Source organism: Xyrauchen texanus, chromosome 8 (genome assembly GCF_025860055.1).
Source record: "Xyrauchen texanus isolate HMW12.3.18 chromosome 8, RBS_HiC_50CHRs, whole genome shotgun sequence".
Lineage (NCBI taxonomy): Eukaryota > Metazoa > Chordata > Actinopteri > Cypriniformes > Catostomidae > Xyrauchen > Xyrauchen texanus.
Genome location: NC_068283.1, coordinates 7624643 through 7648081, shown reverse-complemented (window position 1 = coordinate 7648081; position 23439 = coordinate 7624643). Strand labels below are relative to the sequence as shown.

The following is a 23439-nucleotide window of genomic DNA, read 5'->3' as shown; positions in this document are numbered from 1 at the left end:
TGTTCAGATTAGTCAAATGAACACAATTTTATTATTATTATTTATTATTTTTATTGGATGGAATCATTAAACATTCTTAAGAAAACAGTTAAGAATGTTTTGTATTGGGGGGGCTGGGTAACTTAGCAAGTTAATACGCTGACTACCTCCCCTGGAGTCAAGAGTTTGAATCCAGAGGGTGCTGCATGACTCCAGTCAGGCTTCCTAAGCAACCAATTGGCCCGGTTGCTAGGGTGGGTAGAGTCATGTTGGGGTAACCTCCTCTTGGTTGCTATAATGTGGTTCGCTCTCAGTGTGGCATGGGTGAGTTGTGCGTGGATGCCGCAGAAAATAGTGTGAAGCCTCCACACGTGCTAGGTCTCCGCGGTAACGTGCTCAACAAGCCACGTGAGAAGATGCGTGGATTGATGGTCTCAGATATGGAGGCAACTGAGATTCGTCCTCCACCAACCGGATTGAGGCAAGTCACCACGCCACCACGAGTTCCTAGAGCGTATTGGGAATTGACCATTCCAAATTGGGGAGAAAGGGGGAATACATTTTTATTGCTAAAAAGACACTATTAAAACATTCTTATTAACTTATTTATTATTTATCCTAATAATCTTAAGAAGATTTTCATATATTCAACCACAGGGCTTTGACTGGGTCATTGTACTATGTCCACTTTTGGTTTATGATGCACTTCAGTGTTAATTTGTCCTCCAAAGTTGATATTATCATGCTGGAAGTTGAACTTTGTCTCAAGCTTCAGTGCTTTATCGGACTGAAACTTTATCGGTTCTTCTGCTACATCTTGCACCATTAATCCAAGATGCCCAGTTCCTGATGATGGCCTCAAACAATCCTGTAATGGTGTTTTTTGAGGTGTCCTTTTCAAGTACTGGCATCTTTTGAGTCACCCTCCTGCACAGCAGCTACAGTGTTAAGCCTAAAGTTTACTTTGGTTTTGATGCAAACACAGCGTCTGCGTACAGTGAACATTACACTTTCAACTATACCTTTTTTGACTGTGTGGGCCATTACACAGGCTGTTGGTGCACACACAGTTTGACTGTTATGAGATACTGGACTATTTGTCTTCGAGTTTAGACACATTAAGATGTCTTTATACTCCTTTAGGATTAAACAAATGCAGATATCTCCTGACTGTCCCTATATGAATTTGCATGCGTGTTCAGAGTACACATGGTTAGAAATCGGCCGCACCAGTTCTCTGCTGATGACGACATTTGTGTCACGTGTCCTGTACCCAGATGCCTAGTGTTTGCATCTAAACGAAGTATACATTGGGCGTAACACAGAGCTCTTGATATGTTTGAGTGGGTCACCTTTACCATGTTTCTAGCTACTGTAGCTCTTTCAATGGCTTTCTGTGATACTTCTCTCACAAGTCTCAATGTTTCACAAGCACACCAAGTTCTAGGCAATGTCTGGCTGGTTTGATTTATTGGTCAATATTGATGTTTTGCAGCCGAAGCAGATTATTTTTATGTTTAAATGTCCAATAACCATTACCAAGATTGAGTAATTGTGTTATTTATGCCTTTTATCACAATGGTAACTAATCATTAGACACAACAATAAAAATGAAAAAGCATTAGCCACTCGGAGCATTAGCATTAGTATTCTCTGTAATAGCTGGAGACAGCACTTTACTGTCATCTGGAAAAATGTTTGAATCATACGTCTCTAGTCTTTTTTGCATCTGCAAAACTCAAATCCTTGATCTGTATTTCGCCGCCTCATCTGCCAGCTTGTTTCCCTGTTTCTATGTTTTCCCTACATTTGAGCAACGCTGGCTTCTTTTAATTTCAAACGCTGCACTCCAGCATGCATCAGACCATGCAGTAGCAGGGCTCTTTAAAATCCTGCTTATTTCCACAGTTGGGCTGTAGAGTTTGTGGTCATGTTTTGTTTTCGTCTTTGATAAACAAGTTTGTCCATGCTTTGCTCAATGACTCCATGATGATTTTGCTGTGTGGCAAATGTAAAGGAACGTGCTATGAGTGTCAAGCAAACCGCCAATAAGTTGCGTTGCTGTGGGGTTCGGTTGCGCCATCGCCATGTGACATCAGAACACACAAACACATGCGAAAATGACCAACATCAGAACACCATTGTGTGTAAGCTTTGGAAAGAAAAACAAAAACGTCCCGGCCAAGTACAGAAACACAAGCAACAAATTATTTCATCACTTTAACTGCTTCCACCCTTTGGAATATGCAGCATGTCATCCGCCACCACCTACATCTACCTCACCTCAACAAACAACCCACAAGCAGTCCACGATACGTTCAATAGTTTCTTTAACACTTAAGTATTTAATCTTCATATAAGATATAAGAAAGAAGATATTGGTTTAAATTTTATTTTGTTTTTGACTGTTAAAACTAAAATAATTTTTTGTTTGCATTAATAGAGTGGGTAAATTACAAATACAGTGGTTAAATTCAAACCTTTTTTCTACTGGTGTTTGTTTAAAAAAGGTTATTCAAATGTATTAATAATTATCGATACCGAATAATATGAAACATTATACCATGATAAATTTTTTTATCTGTATCGCCCAGCCCTACTTTGGAGATATTAAAAGACACTTACATGCTCAAGCTGATACCCCAGACAGGGCCGGAGACCAGGGACTAGGTTTGGACAGTGCGGCGGGAGAAATTCAACGGCAACTGTCCAGCGTGTCTGTAATGCTGGCGAAGGTCGTGGCGGACTTGGAGAATATTACGGTAATACGCCGATCGATTACTTCGATGGAGTTGAAATTCACTGAGTTGGTTTCAAGAATCAGGAACATTGAGAAATGGATCGATTATCTGGAGTTATCAGAGAGGGATTTCGCTACTAATCCTTTAGCGACCAAAAATAATTTTGAACGCATTTGGAAAAAGTTAGAAGACCTTGAGAATCGTAATCGGCGAAACAACGTCCGAATTGTTGGAATTCCTGAGCATGAGGAGGGCGGGGATATGGTAAAATTCCTAGTTGAGCTCTTCGCGAGTCTGCTCGACATAAGCCATTAGTTGGATTTTCCGACTGAGCAAAACTATGCTCTTGGTTCTGAGCTAACTTTGGAGGAGCTTGACAAGGTAATTAAGGCCTTACCTACAGGCAAGGCTGTGGGGCCAGATGGTCTTTCCTTTTAATTTTTTTAGATCTTATGCTACAGAATTGGCTCCACTTTTGCTAGAAGTTGATACGGAATCAATAAAAAATGGAAAGCTTCATTCTTTGTATTCCAAAATTAAGCTACCTGCTGCAGTCTTTCCCTGTAGATATCCCCCACTTATTTCAAGCAATTTGATAGCATAGCAAAGTCCTTCATTTGGAATGGGAAACATCTCAGATTACATTTCCGTAAACTGCATAGGCAGATTGATAATGGTGGGCTGGGCCTACATAAGATTTTGTTTTACTATGCAGTCGGTCTCAGACATTTGGCTCATTGTTCGATTCAACCTGAGAGAGCCCCTCCCTGGTTTTGTATTGTACAGGAAGTTCTTGCCCCTATTTTGCCATTAGAAAGCCTTTCAGTCAAACTAACCGGAGAAGTTACACCCCGTTATCTTGCATTTGCACTCGCTATGGACAAAAGTGTCCAGAGTGTTTAATTCGGACATTTATTTAAATGTTGCCTCTAGCTTGTGGCTGAACCCAAAATGATGTATTAATGAGTCCCCTTTCTGCTGGTCAGAGTGGATTGTGAGGGTGGTTACTACACTCGGGACCTATTTGAGGAGTGGAGTGTTGAGATCCTTTGAAAATATGGTTTAACATTTTGGGATTCTCAGATCTCAGGTCTTTAGGTATTAACAGCTGTGTCACCTGCTCTGTACTATATTTGGGAGTAGCACATACACCCCTAAAGCGGCAAATACTCAGGGAGAGGTGATTACTGCTTTTGGAAAAGATCATGGGGCAATAGTGTATTACTCCCTGCTAATTCAGAGCCTGGGGAATGGAGCTTCAGCTTCTCTCAAGAGATTATGGGAGAAAGATTTAAACTTGGCATTGGAGGAGGGAGTGTGGGCTAGGATTCTAAAAATTATGCAATTCAAGATTTTACATACATTTTATTGAACCTCCTCTAGATTGTATAGGCTTGGTCTTAAACACACACCCACCTGCCGGTGATGGCAATCAGTGGATGGCGACATAACCCATGTCTTTTGGGGGGGTGATAAGATCCAGGAGTTTTGGTTGAAGGTTCAGAGTTTGGTGTGTGATGTATTGGGGACTCTGCTTTTCCCCCAATCTCTGTATTTTGGCCAATGGGGCGATCATCGATGTTAAGAATAGACGCATAAAGAGTTGGGTCCTAACTAGCATCATGATCGCCAGACAGATACTTTTAAGGGGTTGGATATCAGCTGGAGCACCCTCATTTCATGAGTGGTGCTTGGAGATTGGGAGGGTGGTGGCCACTTTGGTCCTTTATAGAACTGTTTTTATTTATAAGAGCCAATAATACCATTCTAAATCCTTTTCAGATATCACCTTTTTGTTTTCTCCACATATCTCTTGATAATTACCACCATACTTTATTATTTAAAATATAAATCTATTCTGCCGTCAACCCCTTCCCATCCCCTTTCATTCACTCTCTCACTCCATTTTTTTACCATTTCAGTTGTATTCCTTTTTCTCAAAGCTAACGCACTCTGCTTTATGTCTGTATTTTAAAATAGAGTTTTTATACATTTCTCTTCATGTCATCTCAGCAGCTTAGTGTCAGTTGGAAATGAGAAGAATTACAATGTAATTCGCAAAAGCACACAGGTGTCAAGACAACGGGAGACCCGTGCACTCACCTGAAAGCTCCTGATTCTTTGATGCGGAGGGCTCTTTTACCCATTAAAGTCTTTGTTAGGCTACAAACACTAATGCTCTCATGAGTGGCAGCTTATGCAATACGTGCACTAGCACTGACTAGCAAACAGCACTAGAGCTCCTTCCTGTGGATGGCTCAGAACCTGCAGCTGTAGAAGTGTTAGAGTATGCTGAAGTTTGCCTTTACTTTCAATGTATCTTTTTCTATATAAAGAAAGTGAATGGTGAATCGTATTCCTTCAAAGGTCTTGGAATATGATGCAGGGGTCGCATGGACTACTTTTATGACACAATTAGGTGCTTTTTAAGCTTTAAAGCGATATTGTATTGAAATTGGCAGAACATCCTTTAAAATATCTCCTTGTGTTCTGCAGCAAAATGTAAGTGTGATTAATGGATGACAGAATGTTCATTTGTGGCTAAACTTTTCCTTTAAACATCAAATATTGTCTGATTGGTTGTTATTTAGTTGTTGCACAGTATTGTCACTTTCAATGTGGGCAAAAAGATTTTCTCAGCTAACTTGCCATTTGCAATACCCGTGTTTACATGTGCAGTGCTTATCTTAAATGGTACTGCCATCTCTCACTCGTGCTCTCTCTAACGTTGTCTTTTTGTGTTGTAGATCTTTGACACAGAGCTCAGAGATGAAGAGACAGAGATGTGCTTTATCGACATTGCCTACGATGAGATCCCTGAGCGCTACTACAAGGAGGCTGAGGTAAGGTGCCGTGAGCACCTAGAAAGTTCATTAAAAGATATCTCTTTGATAAACCACATGAATTTATAATTTATTATAAATATATTGCACTATAAATTATTCAAAAGCAAAACAAATATAAACTGTAAAAATGTGCCTCTATGGTACAAAACATGATCATATTCACCTCCATACTACATATTTACCTCTGAATTATCCTTATTGACCTCTGTGCTATTCATTTAAAAGGATAGTTCACCCAAAAATGAAAATTCTGTAATAATTTTCTTAAACTCATGTCATTCTAAACCTGTTTGATGCACTTTCTTCCATGTAACACAAAAGGAAATGTTTAGCAGAATGTTCCCACTGCTTTGTCCATGTACTGAAAGTGAATGGTGACCAGAGGCTGTCAAGCTTGTGACAATAAGCACCATAAAGAATCACCATAGAAATACATTTTAAAATGAAATTAAAATTCTCTCATCATTTACTCACTCTCATGTCATCCCAGAGGTGTGTGACAAACAAAGATTTTAATAGAATATTTCAGCTCTGTAGGTCCATACAAGTAAATGGTCCAATGCAAGTGAATGGTGACCAGAACTCTGAAGACTCAAAAGGCAGTGTAATAGTAATCCACTCCAAACAGATTCACTTTCACTTTACTTCCATATTTAGTTATTTTCACATTCAGCCACCTACTTGTTGGGTCTGGTCAAAGGTGGAGATTTATAGTATAAAAGGACGTAAATATTGATCTGTTTCTCACCCACACCTATCATATTTATTCAGAAGACATTGATTAAACCACTGGAGTCTTATATTACTATTACTTTTATGATGCCTTTACATGCTTTTTAGACCTTGTGAGTTCTGGTCACCATTCACTTGCATTGTATGGACCTACAGAGCTGAAATATTCGTCTAAAAATCTTTGTTGTACACACGTGTGATGGCATGAGGGTGAGTAAATGATGAGTGAACTATCCCTTTAAGGTTTATGTTTATATATTTAGTGCCTATTGTATTTTCTTGGAAGGAACAGGTGTGTGCTTTTCCCATGACCAGTAAAATAAGGGGAGTGTGGGTTATTTTTAAGCCAGTACTGAATTATTAAAGAAGCCCTGTTGAGCTCTCCACTGGAGACACGCAAGACTCCGAATCACCTCTCCACTGTATTGCTGCAATAATTCACTTGTGATTCAATTTCACATACACACACATTCTCACTGCTCCTGAAAAGGTATGGATAGACAGATGAGAGGAGTGCAGTGTTATCTCTTTCTGGCAGCAGCTTGCTGCTATCTGAGGATCCGACCTAGCAGCGCTTCTATTTGAGGAATAAAACGGTGTTGGTGGAAGTAGATGTAGAAGGGAAAAAACAGCTGCAGTTCTTTTACAGTGTTAAAACACTTTCTCCTTTCCTAGTTTAATGTGCAGATACAAGTACCATATATATATACACCGATCAGCAACAACATTAAAACCACCTGCCTAATATTGTATAGGTCCCCCTCGTGCTTCCAAAACCGCGCCAACCGATATTCTTCTCATCACAATTGTACAGAGAGGTTATCTGAGTTACAGTAGACTTTGTCAGATCAAACCAGTCTGGCCATTCTGTGTTGACCTCTCATCAACCAGACATTTCCGTCAACAGAACTGCCCCTCACTGGATGTTTTTTGTTTTTGGCACCAGTCTGAGTAAATTCTAGAGACTGTTTTGTGTGAAAAATCCTAGAAATACTCAAACCAGCCCATCAGTAGTTTACAGATCTGCATCCGGTGAAACACTTTCATCTCCTTTTCTTTTATACTGTGCCACCTTTGTAGATTTGTATAATATCTTGTAGTGGTTACCAATGTTTGGAATTGCGCAATGCTTGAACCTGCAGTATTGTTCTTTCCCAATGCGTGTGAACTGCTCTAAAAGCACTAATAACACAAGCTCATGAGCCCCACGTGTGCGCCGAACATGTCACACTGGTTTATTATGAAGCGCACACAGACTACAGTGTATCCAGAAAGTATTCACAGCGCTTCACTTTTTCCACATTGTGTTATGTTACAGCCTTATTCCAAAATTTATTCAATTCATTGTTTTCCTCAAAATTCTACAAACAATACCCCATAATGACAACGTGAAAGAAGTTTGTTTGAAATATTTGAAAATGTATTAAAAATAAAAAACGAAAGAAATCGCATGTACATAAGTATTCACAGCCTTTGCCATGACACTCAAACTTGAGCCAGTGGCGGTCTTAACATAGAGGCATAGGTAGGCGGCTGCTTGGGGCCCCTACCAGCGGTCGAAGTAGGGGGGCCCCCAACCAACCTAAAACAAATAATAAGAAATAATCAAATAAAAGGCCCCTTATCATCATGAACGCTTCAAAAGCATAGTGCATTTTATTAACATTCTTAAGAAATACGTTGAAACATTGAAGTACTGGTTAAAATGTCCAGTTCATGGTTATCTGTCCCTACACATACACCCCCTATTTTCACAATGAAATGGACTAGTCCGTAACGGTGCTTGCCGCGAAAGATAAACACACAGTGACAGGAGGACAGGGATGTACACAAACAGAGACGAAACAAGACGAGTCTAAACGCGAAAATGAAAAGTTGTTACCCAAGCGGCTCAATTAAAAGAAAAAAGCGAAAAGACGCTGATAAGTATTTGGCAACGCTGCCAAAGATGACACACTTTTTTACGGCTAACGTTACTGATACAGACAGGAATAAAAACGTCCAACGAGTTGAACATGCCGCTACAGCAGCAGCTAGCTATGAAGTGGTGCTAGGTGAGGATAACGTCAACCAAGAAATTGAAGAGGACATCGTGTTGTTGCCGCCCGCCGTCTCCGACAGTGTTATCGAGGTTGACACTGAGGAAGAGTTGTCCAGTGATGGCCATTTTGACAGCGATGAGGAGGCTTTGGTGAGTCAACCTGTGAAATTTACGGTAAAACATTTTTTTTTTACTAACGTAATTGTAGTAGCCCTATGATTCTACAGCATGTGATCCATCATATGTTGTGATAACGTTTACTGAAGAATTTGTAAAACATTGTGCACAATGAAGGTTTGAACTTTCAGAGACACACACAGACATCAAGATTCAGCATAATGAATCATTATCAACAACTGTGATGATATAAGTGCAGTGCATGATGGGAGCCATCAATCAAAACTCATCAATATCTCCCAGCATACATTGCAGCATGAATAAATTATGCTGAATTGCCTAAAGGTGATGATACACAGGGCAACTTTTTGAGCAATGTTGCTTGGGCACTTTCCCATTGAAAATGGGCAATACATTTCTATCTGGATATTTTAGATCGGTCGTAGGGCCTGTGTCTCATCTGGTTGCCTGTTGACGGCAACATGGCTCAAAAAGTTGCCCTGTGTATCATCACCTTTAGTATTTTCTTTTATTATTATTATCTGCTTTTATTTTTGCTGTTGTTATTGTTGCAACTTTTTAGTAGCTTGTTTTGTGATGTTCAGAGTTTTATCTGATTATTTTGTTGATTGTCACCGTTGTTGAGATTCATATGCTGATCCTTGATGTCTGTGTTGGTCTACATCATACTGTAGTTCAAAACCGTTATTGTACACCATGTGTTTTTAAAGTTCTTCAGATTACGTGTTTGTCACTGCTAGCTCGCATGCGGTAGGTTCACAGTGCTTTAATACTCAAAAACGTGAAATATTAATTCGTATTAAGCATTCCTCTCTGTAGATCAGTGAATCAGGCCACTGCATAATGATTATGTCATCATCAATAAATAGCCAACAACACCTGATCACATTTTCTCTCGGATTTTCATGCCATAACGAATGTGTTTTATAATCAGCCAGAGAAAATCTTTTTGTAAATCTCACTGTTATTTTTTACCTTTTTTTTTTTTTTTTTACAGTGTAGTAATAGCCCAAGCCCTAGCTGTGCTAATCCTGCTGCCACCGACCAAAGCACTGTAGGCTTGCTACGGGCCGTAGATTAGCTTTACCTGCCTATCCACCATTCAGTCTGTAAATTTTTTTGGCGGGGGGGCCCATACATACATACATACATACATACATACATACCTTCGCCTTGGGCCCCCAATTTGCTAAATCCGCCACTGACTTGAGCTCAGGTGCATCTTGTTTCCACTAATCATCCTGAGATGTTTCTACAACTTGATTGGAGTCTACATGTGGTAAATTCAGTTGATTGGGCATGATTTGGAAAGGCACACACCTGTCTATATAAGGTCTCACAGTTAACAGTGCATGTCAGAGCACAAACCAAGTCCAAGACCAAGGAATTGTCTGTAGACCTCCGAGACAGGATTGTATCGAGGCACAGATCTGGGGAAGGGTACAGAAAAATGTCTGCAACATTGAATGTCCCAGTGAGCACAGTGGCCTCCATCCATAAATTGAAAAAGTTTGGAAAAACCAGGACTCTTCCTAGAAGTGGCCGCCCGGCCAAACTGAGCGATCGGGGGAGAAGGGCCTTAGTCAGGGAGGTGACCAAGAACCCGATGGATCAAGCTGCTCAGTAAAAGGCACATGACAGCCCACCTTGAGTTTGACAATAGGCACCTGAAGGACTCTCAGTCCATGATAAACAAAAGATTGAAAACTTTGGCCTGAATGGCAAGCAGCATGTCTGGAGGAAACCAGGCACCACTCATCACCTGGCCAATACCATCCCTACAGTGAAGCATGGTGGTGGCAGCATCATGCTGTGGGAATGTTTTTCAGCAGCAGGAACTGGGAGACTAGTCAGGATCGAGGGAAAGATGACTGCGGCAATGTACAGAGACATCCTTGATGAAAACCTGCTCCAGAGTGCTCTGGACCTCAGACTGGGGTGAAGATTAATATTCCAACAAGACAACAACCCAAAGCACACAGCCAAGATAACAAAGTAGTGGCTACGGGACAACTCTATGAATGTCCTTGAGTGGTCCAGCCAGAGCCCAGACTTGAACCCTATTGAACATCTCTGGAGAGATCTGAAAATGGCTGTGCACTGATGCTCCCCATCCAACCTGATGGAGCTTGAGAGGTCCTGCAAAGAAGAATGGGAGAAACTGACCAAAAATAGATGTGCCAAGCTTGTAGCATCATACTCAAAAAGACTTGAGGCTGTAATTTGTGCCAAAAGTGCTTCAACAAAGTATTGAGCGAAGGCTGTGAATACTTGTGAATAATTTTAAATCTCTTGTTCAAAGATTTCAAACAAACTTCTTTCACATTGTCATTATGGGGTATTATTTGTAGAATTTTTAGGAAAATAATGAATTTAATCCATTTTAGAATAAGACTGTAACATAACAAAATGTGAAAAAAGTGAAGCGCTGTGAATACTTTCCGTATGCACTGTATGTTGATCAGACTTTAATCGCAGCCTTTTGGAGTTTTAGAATCATATATGAACAGAGGTTTTGGTGTTATGTTGATTAATTATGCACCCCTTAATGTTGCATAATGTATGAAGCTTAATGGCCAAATAAAAAGCACATTGAAATCATCGTGATATTCACAGTGTTGCTTAATTTTATATTTTAAATAATTGCAATTATATTGAAAAATGTTCAATATATTGTCCCAGCCCTAAATGGGATACAGATATTTTGTGGTAATCTTCACAGAGAGACTTGACATTCTGAGTGGTCAAGGGAAGTTGGCTGCTCCTATGACCTCATGCCTGCCAAATGCACCTCTGTAGTTCCTCTATTCCTTTTTCTGTTTGACCAACTTGACATGTACATTTTTGGCTTGATCGATGGTGTGATTTTGGGGTGGGACTACCTGTTTGGCTGAACAGTGGATGGAACAATTGGGTTGGTGCTTCAGAAATGAAATAATTCACCTTCAACACTTCAAGAGTGAAAATACCAATGAGCATTTTTGCCAAAATGAACCAAGTTGTTTACAGCACCAATTCTTTCAAATTGGTATATGTGGAACGGTGGAGGAGATTTCTTTGTTTACCACTTTTGCCTGCATGAAATATGGCATTTTCTGAGTAATCATTTTAATAGCTCCCTCCAGCACTGTTCTACACCTGCCTTTTACTTATTTGTCAAACTTTGACTCCTATAAAAAATGTCAGGGCTTTAAAATAACTTTGAATAATGGTGTACCTGAGGGCTCTTATACCACTCAAATACACCATTATTCACAATTCTTTTAGAACTCTGATATTGCCCTTAAAGGCCACTATGGAAAGGGTATGGTATCCGTTGGGTCATTCCAAACAAAAGTGAGCAACTTAATCCCTTCACGAAAGCCCATTTCCAAAGTCGTTACCGAAGTGTACAGATGATGGTGACTATAAAGATGTTATTTTGTAATTTATGCCAGGACAAGTGTTTTGAACTTGATTCTAAAAGGAATAGGGAGCCAGTGGAGGGAGTGTAGCAGAGCTAGGGATGGGCCACAGTGCTCGACTTGTCCAGATGTTCTCAAACAGGGTATATATTAAGATTAATATACTGTATACTTAAAGGTACTTTAAGTGATTTTCTTAATGGAAAAGTATGCAAAAAAAGTTCCTACTCCCTTAAGCCTTTTGTTGTCTTTAACTTTTTTACCAAATTTGGTGTTCCCTGTAAAATTACCGGCCTATTAAAAATGGCTTAGAAATCTGTAATTATGCTGTATTATCACCAAAAATGGGATTAGATCTTTTTGTCAACTTGTTTTATTTCAAGTAGCTCAGGTTTTGTATTTCTGTTTTGAACTTACTGTTTGTAAATTCAGTAATTACTTATCGTAGGCCTCCTAGATCTGAGCTTATGCACCTCATTTTTGAGTGAAGAAAATTATTTGTGGATAATTTTAGCAATATTAAATAAAATCGGAAAACATTCTGTACTATTTATCACACTAGTATGTTTAAATAGGGGAAAAACATGGCCCTTCAGGCCAAATGAAGGCTTACTAGTGCATGCTAGGGCCAGTTGCGTTCCTGCCCATTGTAAAAAGGTGCCTACGTTTGTTCCTGAGAAGCAGCAGTTGTCCTAACCCTGCCCCCGCTCAAATCCTAACCATATGGAGCCTGTGAGGCTGAGTAGACTGCCATGAACATGCATGGCACCTTTCACCCATCACGTTGCATTCCCTTTGTCATTTCCAGGGCTTCATCGTGCCTCCTCGGGGGTTTCTTCGGGGCCAGTAGTCTGCCAATTACCCTTGGGCCAAACAAGTCCAACTAGGGATTGAGGCGGGTACAATGTCAAAGGCAGAGTTTCGCCAAACTTGTCAGGATAGGTATCCAACGCACAACGGTACAGGTTTGGGGGGAAAAAAATTAGGGCACCATGCAAATCCATTAAAATGGACAAAGCGTTGCCCAAAGAAATTACTTTCCATGGATCTGTGAACTTTCATAGAAGGTGTGCTGGGACATCGTCCTGCTTTTAGTGGAGAGACTCTAGACATCATGGAAGTTACAGTCAATGAGTTGTTATCTCAAATTTATCTTGCTAGCTAATGTTTACCTTCGATATAAACTCGATAACTAGACAAAATGATACCTCAGCTTGACCTCCCCTTTGCTTGTTAAATGGGCAAGGTGTGAGACATTTGCACCAACTATTGGCCCCGGCTGGCCAGCTGATAGCCCTGCTCGCACTGACCTGACAGTGGAAAAATGGCTATTGATCTGCTGCTTTGTGAGAGCATGAAAATTCCAAAACACATTGTCAAAATATTTTGTCTGAAAGATGTGATGAAAGAAAGATTCTATTGAAGAGGGGTCACTTTGGGGCAACAAACGTTCAGGTGTGTTTGGGCAGGTTTGGGTTTGGGCGGATTTTTTTATAATATTTATAAAAAATATATTTTTAATATTTTTTTTAAACTGGTAATTACTAGGGTATTATGTTATAAATGTGGTTTATGAGGACATTTCTAGTTTCCCCATAATTCAAATCGCTTAAAAAATCATACTAAACTTTTTGTTTTTTGCTTTTTTTATGTAAAAATGCAGAATGTTTTTTGTGAGGGTTAGGTTTAGGGGTATGGTTAGGGTTAGGGGATAGAATCTATAGTTCGTACAGTATAAAAATCATTATATCTATGGAGAGTCCTCATAATGATAGCTGCATTTGTTTGTGTGTGTGTGATAATGGATGGATGCTGGATGCAGTTCAGGGTAGGATAAAGTTCATCTCTGTGGAAAAGAAAACATGCACTACTCTGAGTTTGTGTGTGTACTTGTGTGTTTGTGCACGTGAGTGTGTGTGCACATGCACAGGATCAAGGCCTTTATGTTTGTTAGCACACATGCACATATGTGCTCATGTAATGGATGAACATACTCCTTAACACTCTTATTTTTGATCTCCCCCATTCATTTTCAGTGACCGGTCATTTTTGACCAGGAACACCACAAGTGTGACTTTTTGCCATTTTGTACAAAATAAAAGCATTTCAAAAGACACTTCCTGGTTAAACATTCAAACACAATAATGTGATAAATAGTACAGAATGTTTTCATATTTTATGTAATATTGTCAAAATTATCCACAAATAACTTTTTTTTTTCTTTACTCAAAAATTAGGTGCATACGCTCAGGTCAATGAAGCCTGCAATCAGTAAAAAAATAAAATAAATAGAAAACCTGTCCTAATTGAAAGAAAACAAGTTGACAAAAAGATCTAATACAATATTTGGTAATATGGCATAATTAGAGATTTATAGAAGACAACATGAGGGTTAAAGATATTAATGAAATACATTAAGTAACCTGAGATATCTCACCGGTCTCTGTGACAGATATAGACTTTTTAAAAGCCAAACAAAAAATAAAAGCGGACATTGATGATTTTCACCTGTCAATCATTTTGCTAGTTTTCATAGTTTTGTATTTGAAGCAGATCATTGAGGCTATGATTCATAAAGTTGAAGGCGCTATTGTGCCACTATTGAATTTGACAGCCATAGGATCAGACAATGCTCATATTTTGCTCTGTTTTGGTCTCAAAATGAACTTTGGAGGGCGGGTTTTGGAGTGAGAGCGCATGGCAAATTCAACAGCTCAGTCATGTGAAAGCTTCAGAATGCTAAAATCGCTTACAGCACTATCTGGTGAAAAGCCACCTTTGAGCTCTCGCTTTCACAATATTTTTACTATAGTGTTGAAGTGTGCGTGAACTTCAAAAATAGGGGGCCTTTGACTCAAAAAGTTTGAGAACCACTGGACTAATCGACACTTTCAGGGTGAAAAGGGGCTGTTTTTAAGTCGAAATGTTAAGTAAAAATATTCCAACTTTTAAAAACTCTACACTGGCAGCCAAAAGTTTGGAACAATGTACAGATTTTGCTGTTTTGGAAGGAAATTGGTACTTTAATTCACCAAAGTGGCATTCAACTGATCACAAAGTATAGTCAGGACATTACTGATTTTCACTATTAGAAAAAAGTCATTTTTGATCTAATCTAGACAGGCCCCATTTCCAGCAGCCATCAGTCCAACAACTTATCCTTGAGTAATCATGCTAAATTGCTAATTTGTTACTAGAAAATCACTTGCCATTATATCAAACACTGTTGAAAGCTATTTGGTTCATTAAATGAAGCTTAACATTGTCTTTGTGTTTGTTTTTGAGTTGCCACAGTATGCAATAGACTGGCATGTCTTAAGGTCAATATTAGGACAAAAATGGCAAAAAAGAAACTGCTTTCTCTAGAAACTCGTCAGTCAATCATTGTTTTGAGGAATGAAAGCTATATATTACTTTAAATTGCCAAAAAACTGAAGATTTCATACAGAGGTTTACACTACAGTCTTCAAAGCCAAAGGATAACTGTCTCTAACAAGGACAGAAAGAGATGTGGAAGACCAGATGTACAACTAAACAAGAGGATAAGTACATCAGAGTCTCTAGTTTGAGAAATAGATGCCTCACATGTCCTCCAGCTGACAGCTTCATTGAATTCTACCCGCTCAACACCAGTTTCATGTACAACAGTAAAGAGAAGACTCATGGGTGCAGGCCTTATGTGGAGAATTGCAAAGAAAAGCCACTTTTGAAACAGAAAACAAAAAGTAAAGGTTAGAGTGGGCAAAGAAACACAGACATTGGACAACAGATCATTGGAAAAGAGTGTTATGGATCTTAACCCCATTGAGCTTTTGTGGGATCAGCTAGAGTCTAGACTGTAAGGTGCGTGAGAAGTGCCCAACTAGACATCTATGGCAAGTGCTACAGGAAGCGTCACCGGAGTATCTGGACAAATTGACAGCTAGAATGACAAGGATCTGTGAAGCTGTCATTGCTGCTCATGGAGGAGTTTTTGATGAACACTTTGAAATTGAAATTTTTTTCAAATTGTAATAGTAGTTTTTCATGTTATCAATGTCCTGACTATACATTGTGATAAGTTGAATCTCACTTTGGTGAATAAAAGTGCCAATTTCTTTCCATGACATCAAAATCTGTACATTTTTCCAAACTTCTGGCCACCAGTGTAAATTCCATTGCACTCCGTCTAGCTGTATTTGAATGCAAGAACACATCTTACGTAAAATCCCCCTAAGAACTGTGTCCTTTCAGAGTCAGTTAAACCCAAAACCAGCCTAATTACAGGGCACTCATAAGACCAATTAGTCGACTAGTCAATCAGGCAACTTTCTACTTGTGAATTTTGAAAATATATAATTTTGCACTTCCCTTGCTGGGGTGTGACTTGGGAGTACTTGGTAAAGTTGAATATCAGCCAGGCTGTAGTATTCTGGGTGAGCTGCAGAGGTCTGATTGCATACACCAGGAGGCTTAACAGGATTAAGTTTAGTTGTCAAGATGAGAGCAGACTATGTCCTGTTCCAGAATCTGAGAAGCTTCTCTGGTAAGAAAAGACTTACCAGATGTTTTGCAGTAGTAATCTGTGCATCTAGACTGTGGTTAGTTTGCAGGGTGCAAATTACAGGCTGTTGTCCAGTGTGACCCCAAGATTCTTGGCCTACTGTGTGGGTTGAGTTAGCTATTGAAAATACAATGTCTTGGCAGGAGTGGCTATTGGCCGGGATGAAGAGCAGCTCGGTTTTCGATGCATTCAGCTTAAGATGGTGGGCATTCATCAAGGCAGAGTTACTTGCCAGGCATGTGGTAATACAAGAGAAACAGAAATGGAGTATCATCTGCATAGGAATGATGAGAGTGAGTTGACAACTATGCTAAGTGGTTTGATATAAAGGGAGAATAAAATAGGTCAGAATTCTGAACCCTGTGTGACACTAGTGGGAAGTTGGTGTGGAGAGTACTTTCGCTCAAGCGTTCTGCCCTCTGGAGTGAATAGGCCATAGTACTTTTCTCTTTTGAAAGGGATTCTTATTCTGCCTTTTATTTTATATATATATATATATATATATATATATATATATATATATATATATGTTACCTAAGAAGGGATGCCCTTGCAGAAGGGCCAAAGTTTTCTCTAATAGACTTGGGCTGCATTTCCCAAAAGCATTGTAAGGTTAAGTCGATCATAGAGACCATAGGCACCAATGGTTTATATGATCTACTTAGGCTTACGATGCTTTTGAGAAACGTAGCTCTGAACTGGAGGGTGACATTCTATAAGATTTAATGTTTAACCGCCAACATAATGAGGCATCTGAGCACCAGAGCTATGGCCTGGCAGTTAGCACATTTATTCTGACACACTGAGTTCAAGCTCTGTTCCCATTAGTTTGTCACCTCCCAATCCCATTTCCAACTTTTCTTCCTATTATCTCTATGGTCTTCTTTCTACTCTTCTGTGAATAAGTGGCAAGAAGGCCAAAATAAAGCATCCTTGTAGAATGTATATGGATTGAAGACACAAAATGTCCATGGACTTTTGTTTCATCATTATCAAGATTTTAGGTTAAATTGTATATATGTACAAGGAAAACTGTGTATCTTGGGTCCTCTATATAGGTTTTAAATGATTGACCATTTTTAAGAGCATTCTAAAGTACACTCAGTAATTTTTCCTCATTACAAATGTTTAACCACCCAAGAAATGATTAGTAATACTGTAACGTATGTATAAAATCATTAGTGAGCATGCACATGAGATGAAGACAGTCATATCCGTAACCATATAAAAGCTTTACTCTACATAAAGAGGGTCCCATCATGTTAGGATCACATGACCTGTTCAAGTCCAAGACGATATACACCAGGGGTTGGGAACCTTTTTTCACTAAGGAGCCAATTAAAAAAATGTTTGGTTGATGCATTTTTTCGAAAGAGCCATACCACAAACATTACTATTTTCAAAAACAATGTTTTTCTATAAAATAACATTTTTAAATTCCCATAGACTACTCAAAAACAAACAAATATGCAAATATTAATGGGTAACATTAATTGTACTCAATTTTGGAATTGAGTACACGTGTTTGTGCGGGTCATCATGAAAAATGTTACTTCCATTTTGTGCTGGGCCATATATAAAAAAAATTATAATTTTTTTAATGATTATCGCATTTAAAATATCAATATCCGATTATAAGGTCAATCCCCAAGGTCGGTGAATATTTTTGCTTTATTTATTTTGCTTTAAAAATGTAATTTTTTTTTCATGTTTCAATAAGTTAAAGACATTTCTAAATTCAAATTGCACTTTAAACGAAACGAAAAAGCAATACAAATTATGAAGTGAAAAAAAAATCTTATATATAGCCACCTCCCCAAATCCAAACATTTACATCTCCAATGGCTCCATTTGCCATCACGCAAGTATCAGTATGCGGCAACAGGTGCAAATTAAAAACTGAAGACAATTATAAATGTAAAGATTATTATAATAATCATCATAATAAATAAGCCTAAACAAGGCTTGTGTGTTTGTATTATCGAATGGGTTTGTATTACGTTTTGGTCATAAAGGAGAAAAAAAATAGATCTCAATTTTAGGTTCAAGGTGAACGTGTCTTGTATTACCTTATGATTTAATCACTTTCATATTTGTTTATTTAATACAAAGATACCTGTAAATATTACTGAACCTGCAGCACCTCACGAGATGATCGGAGATCATTTGCAGCATTCTCATAGATTACATCATTCAGTTGAATGAAAGAGAGAAAAAGGAGTGATAACTCATTTCAAGCGCTTGTTTCACGAGACAGGGTCCTGTTGCACGTCTCTGAACAAACAGTGAATCAGACACGAGCATTGATGTCTTTACTTTTGTCTGTTCTTAAAAATATAATAAAGTGTGTTTCTTCAAACACGTCAGCATTTCTTGTCATATGTCACTCCGTGACAGCTTACAGGTCACCCATCTTTTGAAGGTAGATGAGTAAAATTACTCATGCATGAAATGCATTTGGAGAGGAGCTCGCAAACTGGAATCTCGTCGCATATTGCGGGTGCTATATCACACCCTGTTTGCTCATAAAATATTACAAATGTTCATAAAATTGCTCTAAGAATATGCAATCAACAGTTAAGATCAATAGTTTTTAGGAAACGAGGCCCAGAACTCAATGAATGTTCGTGTGTTGGAGAAGCGCTTTCATTGCACTCACGGCGGATTTTCTTTCGTCTGTTCTTCAAAATATAATCATGTTTCGTCATGCACGGCTTTGTGTCTAATTTCTTGTTATATATCTCTCCGACAAGTCTTACAGGTCGCCTTCCACAGTGGCTGGTACATCAGCAAAATACTCTGCATGAAAAATCTGCATTTGGCGTGTGTTCATTTCAAACCTTGTTCACCAGAAGTAGGCTGAAAATTTGGGAGAAAGAAAATCAAAACAGTGTCATTGACTTCAAGCATTGCAATCGCACCCACACTTTCTGTTGGAAAATTATCTCTAGAACGTTTTAAACTTTCATGTGTTGGTGAATGGTGAGAGACCGGGCGAGCCACTTGATTTTTTAACAAAGAGCCACTTGTGGCTCGCGAGCCATAGGTTCCCGATCCCTGATATACACTGTAGAAAAAATGACTGTGTGCACCTTTAAATGGTACTGCGTACTACAAATTTATTTTTAAAAGTACAAATATTCCATGTAGTCTCCCAATGAATCTGAGGTTATAAATTTGCACACAGTATATAATATTTAAAGAAAAATCTGAAAAAATGCTATTTAGAATAGTTTGATATGGACTATAGCATTTCACACTGCAGGACATGTTAACTTCATAGAAGTACTTCATGTCAACTGACCATATCCTATGCCATATAGTATTTGCCATATTGGAACATATCTGTTGTTGTTGTTGTCTTGTTGTTGTTTTCACTTTAGGATCCAAGACTCTTTAAATCAGAGAAAACGGAACGAGGAATGCTGCAGGAGGGCTGGAGAGACAACCAGGACCCCATCATGTGTTCCTACAAGCTAGTAACAGTCAAGTTTGAGGTGTGGGGACTGCAGACTCGTGTGGAGCAGTTTGTGCACAAGGTCAATTTCACAACTCCACTTACATATCCTGGACGAGCCCCCTAAATTTCCAACTTTGCAGTCATTCAACTGTGCTTACCATGATTTTACCAAGTATGACATGTTCCTGAAACAAAACCCTTGTTTGTCTTGGAACAATGTTCCTTTCAATTATTTAGTGTTAGGCTTAGGTCTGTGGTTGGTGCTTTAAAAAATCCTTATCAATTTATAATTTGTCCCTTGATTTAATTTAGGATTTTTGTTAGGGCTGGGGTTATGGATAGACTTAGGAGTGTGCATCCAGAAAGCAAAGTCATGGTTACCATTCTGTACATCTGTACCTGTCTCTCTCATTCTCTAGGTGGTGAGGGATGTGTTGTTGCTGGGTCACAGACAGGCCTTCGCCTGGGTTGATGAATGGATTGGTAGGTTTGACATTGACTAAGCGTTCCCTTCAGATTGCAGATCTCTCAAGCTTTATAACTGTTTCTTTTTTGTGTTGACTCCCAGAGTCATGATTAACAAACCTCACTGTTGCCAATGGATGATCCATAGCTTACAAAGTTTTAGTCTTGCATGAGTCACTGAGAGAACAAACACACAAAGCAATTCAGGTCTTTAAAGATTCTCATCAGGTTCTCATTGAGGTCCTTGAACCGCCTGATAAGATGACTACTTTCTGAACTCGATGGTTTCTTTTTCTTTTTTTTTTAAACTACGTTTAACTTGACTTAGCATCCTAAAAACATGGCTATGATGAGGATAAATGCTTCCCTCTGACTCATGTGTTCATAGACATTTTCTTAAAAAGCCCTCATAAGTTGACCTCAGACAGATTGACAAATTCAGTCACAAAATGGACTGCTGTGAACTGTAGGCCAATGATTGGCTTATGTTTAATTATATGGAAATAAACAATATATTGCCTTCTAAAGGCAGTTTTTGTATTGTCTTTTGAATGCTTTACTCATTACTATGTCAAGATGTGCCATGCTAATAGACTCCTACCCAAAAAGACTGAGTGCTTTAATAAAATCAAAAGGTTTTTTTGTTTTACCACTCCAGATTTAGTATTAGCAAACTGTAGTTTTGGCAATCTTGGACATCTACTTTGTGCATGACACGAGTAAATCCAACAATTGTTTACCGACATTTAATTAACTATATCACAATTCCAGTGGGTCAGAAGTCTACATACACTAAGTTAACTGTGCCTTTAAGCAGCTTGGAAAATTACAGGAAATTATGTCAAGCCTTTAGAAAATTAGCTTCTGATAGGAGATGTACTGAATTGGAGGAGTACCTGTGGATGTATTTTAAGGCCTACCTTCAAACGCAGTGCCTCTATGCTTGACATCGTGGGAAAATTAAAGAAAATCACCCAAGACCTCAGAAAATTAATTGTGGACCTCCATAGTCTGGTTCGTCCTTGGGAGCAATTTCTAAACACCTGAAGGTGCCATGTTCATCTGTACAACAATAGTACACAAGTATAAACACCATGGGACCGTGCAGCCATCATACCGCTCAGGAATCAGATGCATTCCGTCTCTTAGAGATGAACTTAGTTTAGTGCAAAAAGTGTAAATCAATCCCAGAACAACAGCAAAGGACCTTGTGAAGATGCTGGAGCAAATAGGTAGACAAGTATCTACATCCACAGTAAAAAAGTCCTATATCGACATAACCTGAAAGGCTGCTCAGCATGGAAGAAGCCACTGCTCCAAAACCGCCATAAAAAAGCCAGACTACAGTTTACAAGTGCACATGGGGACAAATATCTTGTCCTCTAGTCGAATGAAAAAAAAGTGAACTGTTTGGCCATAATGACCAGCATTATATTTGGAGGATGAAGGGTGAGGCTTACAAGCCCAAGATCACCATCCCAATCATGAAGCATGGGGGTAGCAGCATCATGTTGTGGGGGTGCTTTACTGCAGGAGGGACTGGTGCACTTCACAAAATAAATGGCATCATGAGGAAGGAAAAGTATGTGGATATATTGAAGCAACATCTCAAGACATTAGCCAGGAATTTAAAGCTTGTTCACAAAAGGGTCTTGCGTACAATGACCACAAGCATACCTCCAAAGTTGTGGCAAAATGGCTTAAGCACAACAAAGTCAAGTTATTGGAGTGGTCATCACAAAGCCCTGACCTCAATCTGATAGAACATTTGTGGGCCGAACTGAAAAAGCATGTGCAATCAAGGAGGCCTTCAAACCTGACTCAGTTACACCAGTTCTGTCTGGAGGAATGGGCCAAAATTCTGTCAACTTATTGAGAGAAGCTTATGGAACGCTCCCCAAAATGTTTGACCCAAGTTAAACAATTTAAAGGCAATGCTACCAAATACTAACTAAGTGTATGTACATTTCTGACTCACTGGGAATGTGATGAAAGAAATAAAAGCTGAAATAAATCATTCTCTCTACTATTATTCTGACATTTCACTTTCTTAAAATAGTGATCCTAACTGACCTAAGACATGGAAATCTTTTCTACGATTAAATGTCAGGAATCTTTTAAATGTATTTGGCTGAGGTGTATGTAAACGTCTGACTTCAACTGTGTGTGTGTGTGTGTGTGTGTGTGTGTATGTGTGTGTATATATATATATATATATATATATATATATATATATATATATATATATATATATATATATATATATATATATACATATATATATATATATATATATATATATACATATATATATATATATATATATATATATATATATATATATATATATATATATACACACACACACACACACACACACACACACACACACACACACACACATATATATATATATATATATATATATATATATATATATATATATATATATATATATACACACATATATATATACATATATATATATATATATATATATATATATATATATATATATATATATATATATATATATATATACTGATCAGCCACATACATATACAAACACACTGACAGGTGATAGTGATATATACATATATATATCTATGTATACACGTCATGACCTATGATATGATACTATCCTCAGATAGGGTATGGCTTCACCCTTAGAGATAGGGTGAGTAGCTCAGTCATCCGTGAGGAGCTCGGAGTAGAGCCGCTGCTCCTTTGCGTCGAAAGGAGTCAGTTGATGTGGTTTGGGCATCTGGTAAGGATGCCCCCTGGCCGCCTCCCTAGGGAGGTGTTTCAGGCACGTCCAGCTGGGAGGCGGCCTCGGGGAAGACCCAGGATTAGGGGGCGAGATTACATCTCCACACTGCCCTGGGAATGCCTCTGGGTCCCCCAGTCAGGGCTGGTTAATGTGGTTCGGGATAGGGAAGTTTGGGGCCCCCTGCTGGAGCAGCTGCCCCTGCGACCCAACTTCGGATAAGCGGTTGAAGATGGATGGATGGATGGATGGATGGATCTTGTTACAATGGCACCTGTCAAGAGGTGGGATATATTAGGCAGCAAGTGAACAGTCAGTTCTTG

General features: G+C 38.8%; 1 protein-coding gene across 1 annotated transcript in view; it reads left to right on the top strand.

The window, feature by feature from the left end:
- LOC127647886 (cytoplasmic phosphatidylinositol transfer protein 1-like) overlaps positions 1-23439 on the top strand; it is a 122825-nt gene that overhangs the window by 96660 nt on the left and 2726 nt on the right. The window contains exons 6-8 of the mRNA XM_052132404.1: positions 5468-5563; positions 19808-19963; positions 20304-20367. Coding sequence (XP_051988364.1) covers positions 5468-5563; positions 19808-19963; positions 20304-20367 — 316 coding nt within the window. The remainder of the gene's footprint in view (positions 1-5467; positions 5564-19807; positions 19964-20303; positions 20368-23439) is intronic.